Source organism: Haliaeetus leucocephalus, unplaced genomic scaffold, assembly GCF_000737465.1.
Source record: "Haliaeetus leucocephalus isolate CR32 unplaced genomic scaffold, Haliaeetus_leucocephalus-4.0 Scaffold1, whole genome shotgun sequence".
NCBI classification, from domain to species: Eukaryota; Metazoa; Chordata; class Aves; order Accipitriformes; family Accipitridae; genus Haliaeetus; species Haliaeetus leucocephalus.
The window spans coordinates 4,614,940-4,620,534 of NW_010972437.1; the positions used below are offsets into that span (position 1 = coordinate 4,614,940).

At 44.7% G+C, this 5,595-nt stretch overlaps 2 protein-coding genes across 6 annotated transcripts in view; one reads left to right on the forward strand and one right to left on the reverse strand.

The window, feature by feature from the left end:
- The window catches only part of FAM126B (family with sequence similarity 126, member B), a 54,209-nt gene extending 53,624 nt beyond the window's left edge, over positions 1-585 (reverse strand). For 2 of the 4 annotated variants that reach the window (XM_010564694.1, XM_010564668.1), the window contains exon 1: positions 424-455. The gene's annotated coding sequence lies outside the window, so the exon portion shown is untranslated. Of the gene's footprint in view, positions 1-396; positions 466-557 lie in introns of those variants that run through there. The other 2 variants (XM_010564684.1, XM_010564676.1) reach the window with 2 other exon arrangements.
- A 152-nt stretch (positions 586-737) lies between these two features.
- Positions 738-5,247, forward strand: NDUFB3 (NADH dehydrogenase (ubiquinone) 1 beta subcomplex, 3, 12kDa). Of its 2 annotated transcripts, none has more exons than XM_010564707.1 (3): positions 738-828; positions 2,270-2,411; positions 4,981-5,247. In XM_010564707.1, exons 2-3 carry the CDS (start codon positions 2,272-2,274, stop codon positions 5,135-5,137), a joined length of 297 nt encoding a protein of 98 aa, XP_010563009.1. In that variant the 5' UTR covers positions 738-828; positions 2,270-2,271; the 3' UTR covers positions 5,138-5,247. The 2 variants fall into 2 exon arrangements, with proteins under 2 accessions (XP_010563009.1, XP_010563017.1); XM_010564715.1 differs by lacking the exon at positions 738-828 and adding an exon at positions 1,100-1,399.
- The last annotated feature ends 348 nt before the right edge of the window (positions 5,248-5,595 follow it).

Consider the following 5,595-nt stretch of genomic DNA (forward strand, 5'->3'; position numbering starts at 1 on the left):
GCCGCTCCGCCGCTCTCCGCGGTCAGGGCCGGGGGCGCGCGCGGGCCCGGGGCTTACATAACCGCTGGGCGCGGGGGTGCTCCCCCGCCGCCCGCCCCTCTGCGGTGCCTGGGGAGCCGCCGCCTGCGGGGAGGGGGAGGGAGGGGGAGAGGGGGGCCGAGCGCGGCGCCGTCGCCACCGCTGTTGGCCGGGCTGCGGGAGGGGAGGGGAGGGGGGAAGCAACGGCTCCCGCCCCCGCACGCGCAGGCCCTGCGGGCTTCCGTCCCTGCTCGCGCACCCGGCAACGACCGGCGGGCAACGGCCAACCAGCGAAGAGAGAGGAGGGGAGGGGAGGGGGGGATCCTTGCTGCCGCCCCGGCCGCCGCCGCCACCACCACCACCCAACAGCTCCGGTACCGACTCCTATTGCCGCCGCCCCCTCACCCTCTTCTCCTCCGCTGCCACCTCCAGCCACTGCCAACCCCGCAGCTCAACAACGCACCCACCCATTGGGCCGCTCCCGCCCCCAACAAGCCCCGCACGGATTGGCCGCTTTCTCCTCCGTGTCTCCCTCCTACCCCCCACCCCCAGCTCCTCCGCCAGAGTCGGCGGCGCTGCTCTGTGTGCGGGACCTGCCTCGTTAAACGGCGACGGGAGTGCTGCGAGTAGCAGAGGGCTGGGCAGCGGCCTTGCTGCCTTCGCGCCTTCGCCAAGATAGTGGGAGGAACCGGAACGGAAGCTGCCCGGAACCCTCGTGGCTGGCTGCGCTTCCGTAAGCGGCCGGTCCTCCCGCCGACTTCCGCTTCCGGGTGGCGGCCGCGTCCTGAAGGAGGGTCAGAGAGCGGGCAAGTACCGAGGGCTGGGAGGTGCGGGAGCCTTCTGGGGCTTGCCTGCGCCGCTGCCACCCTGGGAGTGCCTGTGGGGGGGCTTGGGAGGGGAGAGGGCGGCGGCAGCGGCGTCTGTTGCTCGGGTTGTGCCCCCGAGCCGGGGCGGCCTCACGCAGCCGCCGTGGCCCTTCTCCAGGCGCCGTTAGACGGATACCCGCCCCGCCCGGGCTAGCGGGCCTCGGCGCTGGCGCCTTTCGGTCCTGCTTTTGCTGGTTTTGCTGGCGGAGAGCGCACGGCTGGTGCTGCAGTGCAGCCCTCTGGCCGCGGCGTGTGGGCGCTGGTGTGTGTTCATGTGCGCATAAACCCCTTTCTTGTAGAAAGGCAAATACTGGTCGGAGAGAGGTCTTGGGGTTTTATGGCAAGGACATAGACTGGGGAGGCTTTTCGGGTAATGACAGCATGAGAGCTCTTCTTCAGGTTTCCTTCTGCAAGAGAATCCTCTTTGCTTGCTTCCACAGTTTGGGGTCTGCAAGAGTTACAGGCTTCGAAGCTGTGTTCTTGGCACCATTGCATCCCAGTCAATTCTCCTAAAAGTTAAGGACATTAAATCTGTTCTTTGCTACCAGATATGTGTTAAAATGGGAAATCCTGACTCAAAGAAGTCTCAGGTGCTTTGTGAAAATAGAGACTTAAAAGCCATTGTTATTTTCTTCCACTCCTTCAGGATCCCATTGAAAACATTCACCTTGCCATCTGCCTTGATCACTGTTTTTTAATGAGAACCTTAATATTTTCATAGTTCTCTCAAGGTCTGTCTACATAAAGCATGTATTTCCCAGCCTCATGAAATGACTAGTAAGGTGCATCTCCTTGTGCATTCATCTATCCTGTACCCATTTATTGCCACAGTTACGTTTGACTGAATTGGAGGCAACTTAAAAGGAGCTGAGGAGCCAAGTCTTTGGTTTTTTCACGTTTTTCTTCAGAGCTTGGTGATTGTAGCTCTGCCATACCTAAATTAGAAATTTCCAAACTAAACTCTGAGCTTTTTGATGTACTCTGGAAAGCCTGCAAGTTGCTGGGGCCTGGTATTGCTAAAGAGCATTTATAGACATTGGAAACAATGTTTTTTCTGACACTATTTTCTGGCACAGAAGATTTACATAGCTGCTCCATGAATGTAACGGTGGTGGTGACTTACAACACAGTAACACTTAAGTCTGCACAGTTTGCCTTACTGTGCTAAATCACCAACTTCAGAAATGCAGCATAAAGTCTCTTAGCTCTTCGTTCTACAGTGTACTGTGTACAATGCAGAAGATGCTTCATGTGCAATGTTACGTGCTTTGGAATACTTCTTGTAATCTCCCTGTTTTTCCTGTACAGGGTACTGTTCTTTGCAAGTGTGTGAAAATAAGCTGATACTTTCTGTGAAATAAAAAAACTACTCTCTTTTCTTGTAGGTATGGGGCATGGAAATGAACACAGCCATGGCCATGGCAAAATGGAACTCCCCGACTACAGGCAATGGAAGATAGAGGGTACTCCACTAGAGAAGGTCCAGGAAAGGCTAGCTAAACGGGGTCTTAGAGATCCGTGGGCTCGGTAAGTGCAGAAGCCTCAAAAATAATCTTGATATGCCATCTTGTAGCCTCAACTGGACCTTGTCATTGCAGATTATTCTTTCTTTAGTAAAAATAGTGAAAAATGCATCTAGATTGTTAGCCAGAATTTCAGTTAAGTCTTTACTTTTTTGTGTGGAGGTCACACTTTGCATCAGCTTGACCAGTCTCCGCATTTTGCAAGGCATCCTTGCACTTTGTGATGTTTCATGATGATACAGATCAGGCACAATGACCAATACCTCATCCACCAAAACACTTAAGTAATATTAGGTCTTCCACACATGAGTAAGCCGGTCCCTTCTCAGCAAAGAGATTGTGTGCTCAGATCTTGCTGAAATTGATGGAACTTACATTGACGTTCTGAGTAGAAATAGCGTTCCTTATATACAACAGGAGGCCTTTATTTGAAAAGAAGAAATATACTAGCAGACAATGTGGAATTTGAGTCAAATGTGCATTTCGTTTTGCTAAGCAGTGAATGACATAATGGAAGATCAGATTTTTACCTCTGTTGTCCCAGTCTACAATGAATACCTCCTCTTTTTTAGCTAGAGCAATTCTGGATCATTTAGGCAGCTGCTAAAACAGGGCTTAACATATTTCTGCCATATCATTAATTATGTAGTACTTTGCTCAAGTACTCTTTAATCTTGGGGAATAAAAATGCTAAATGTCTTGTGCTGTGTAGTCCAGTTCTTCTGTAAGGCAAAAGTTGCATTAGCAGACTATTCCAGGAGCCTTCATAGAAAAGGCTTTACTTCAGACCACTACAAGAAAAATGTAAGAGTAAACAGGTAATCTGTTAAAAAGTTGTTACATGCTATAAACTCTGGAGGGGTTTGGGATTGACAGCACTTTTTTTTCCTTCCTTTGAAACAGTTTAAGGCTGTAAGCATGGAGTAAAACATAGTTTTGATGATGATAAGAATCATTTGAGTCCTTAGGATTATCAGTTACCAATTAACTTTCCAGGCCTGTGTCACATTTATGTTGCCTCTATTTCTGAGGAGTGCAAGCAGTGTTAGATTATTTTTTTTCCTTTGCTTCAGACAAAACTGTTTTCAGCAAGCAATAGGCTTATTCCCATTTAAAAAGTGGACACAGTTTAATATCATACATTTAGTGTAAATTAATGTAACTTTTAGTGCATATACTTCCAAGTTGAGAAAGTGCTACAAAACAGCAAACTGGAAAAGAGCTTGTGTAATATTTGTTGCTCCTAGATTAAAAAAAAAAAATAATGTTTCTCTGGTAAAAGAAGGGGATGGAGCCAATTATGTGAGGAGTTGAAATAAGGAGCAAAGTCAAACTTTTAAAGCATGAGATGATTCCTCCTGAACTTTTCAAATTTTATGTAAAGTAATATTTCGGTTCCATAGGACAAGTACAAGTATTGTGCCAATCTTCCTTAACAAAGGAGAAATTAAAGTATCAAGTTACTTGCCTCAGTAATCTGGAAGAAGATTGCATTATTAATATCTTGCACTAGAAGTCTTGAAAAATTAACCCTCTCTAGGGCTCCCCTCTTTGCTATATTAAGTTCCTTTTAACAGGAGATCAGCTTTCCACCTTTGTAGCAAATGCATATTAATGTACATATTCAATACCGAGTAAGCCGTGTGAAAGTATCAATTAGTACTCCGTACTAGCATCTAGAAGATACTCTTCCATACCAATGTGCTTTCATCTCAAGTCACAGAAACCATCTGCACAAGGGGCATTATCTATGAACATATGTACTTGACCCTCTTGTTTAAAAAACTTGTATCTTCTCCTGAAATGATGGTTCTAATTTTATTGCTTCTTTCTGTGCATGTTTTTTTCCTTTTCTTAAGGACTTTGAGTCCTTAGAAGAGAAACTGTGTCCATCTCTATAGATTACACTGGTTGTGCTAGACAGAAATCCTTGTAGTCAATTATAGCAGTGACTAATGTTTCAATAACAATGTAGGTTAAAAACAGCAAAGCAAAACTGTGAAGTTTGAGAATATTCTGTAGCTTTTTAGCAAAACACAATCTTTTCAGCTTTTTTTTTTTTTAATCAGTTTTAGTAGGCTTTTCTGACCCTAATACAGTTAAGTGTCGTATTGTCAAACAGGAAGTGCCTCCACACTAGAATGAGTTTTCTATGGCTGGAAAAACTTTCCCTTTTAAGATTTAACTATGCTAGATACTTTCTAGCACAGTGACTAGGCTTTGTAGTTACTCCATCCTGTGCAAGTGCTGGGAGCTTCTGATTTTGTTTCAAACAGAGTAAAAACAGAAGACACCAATTACATCGATTTGAGGAGGTGATTCTTGTTACTAGAATTATGTTGTTTGCTGGTGTTACTTGTATCTCAAATTACATGCATAAAGTTTAGAGTTAATATCATGAACTTTACTTGTGGCAACTCCTGTTACTTAAATGATAGAAATATTACAGTCTCAATATAGATCTAGTTGAAATACCTTCATCTTTTTTTCCCTAACAAAGATATTCCTATTAATGTTTATCACAGTGCCACCACTGATCTTGTTTTATTCTTTTGGTTTCATTTTTCTTCTAGCAATGAAGCCTGGAGATATATGGGTGGCTTTGCAAAACCTGTCACCTTAACAGAAGTCTTTACTAGGGGACTCAAGTGGGGATTTGCAGCTTTCGTCATAGCTCTTGGCATTGAATATACACTGTTTCCTCCAAAGAAGAATGGTGGCCATCACTGAAGATCAAATATGACAACTTAATACTTCCTAATTACTAAGCTGAAACATACATAAGCCTGCTGCTCACTCTGTACTTACAATATGTGTATTAAAGTCTATCACAGGCAAAACCATATTTCTTTGATTATTTTTTTATACTGTTGTGGAAGGATAAAAAAACATAGCCAGAGCAATTTATCTGACTTCAATCTGGGAAAAAAACCCAAGACATACATATGCTTTTGGGTTTGCTGTACCATCCTTTAAAGAACAGAGGAAATTACCAGCCCAGCTCCTTCAAGCCCTGCCAACATTCTATTAAATGAAATTGAGAAACCGTGTTGCTTTTAAGAGAAAAATTGTACTGTATTAATTACAGGCTTAATAATGATTATTTGCTAGTAAGTGGTAATGAATGACTTGTCATTTCTTAAAAGTATAATTTGTTACTCACTCTTATGGGTCTAAATAAAAACAAC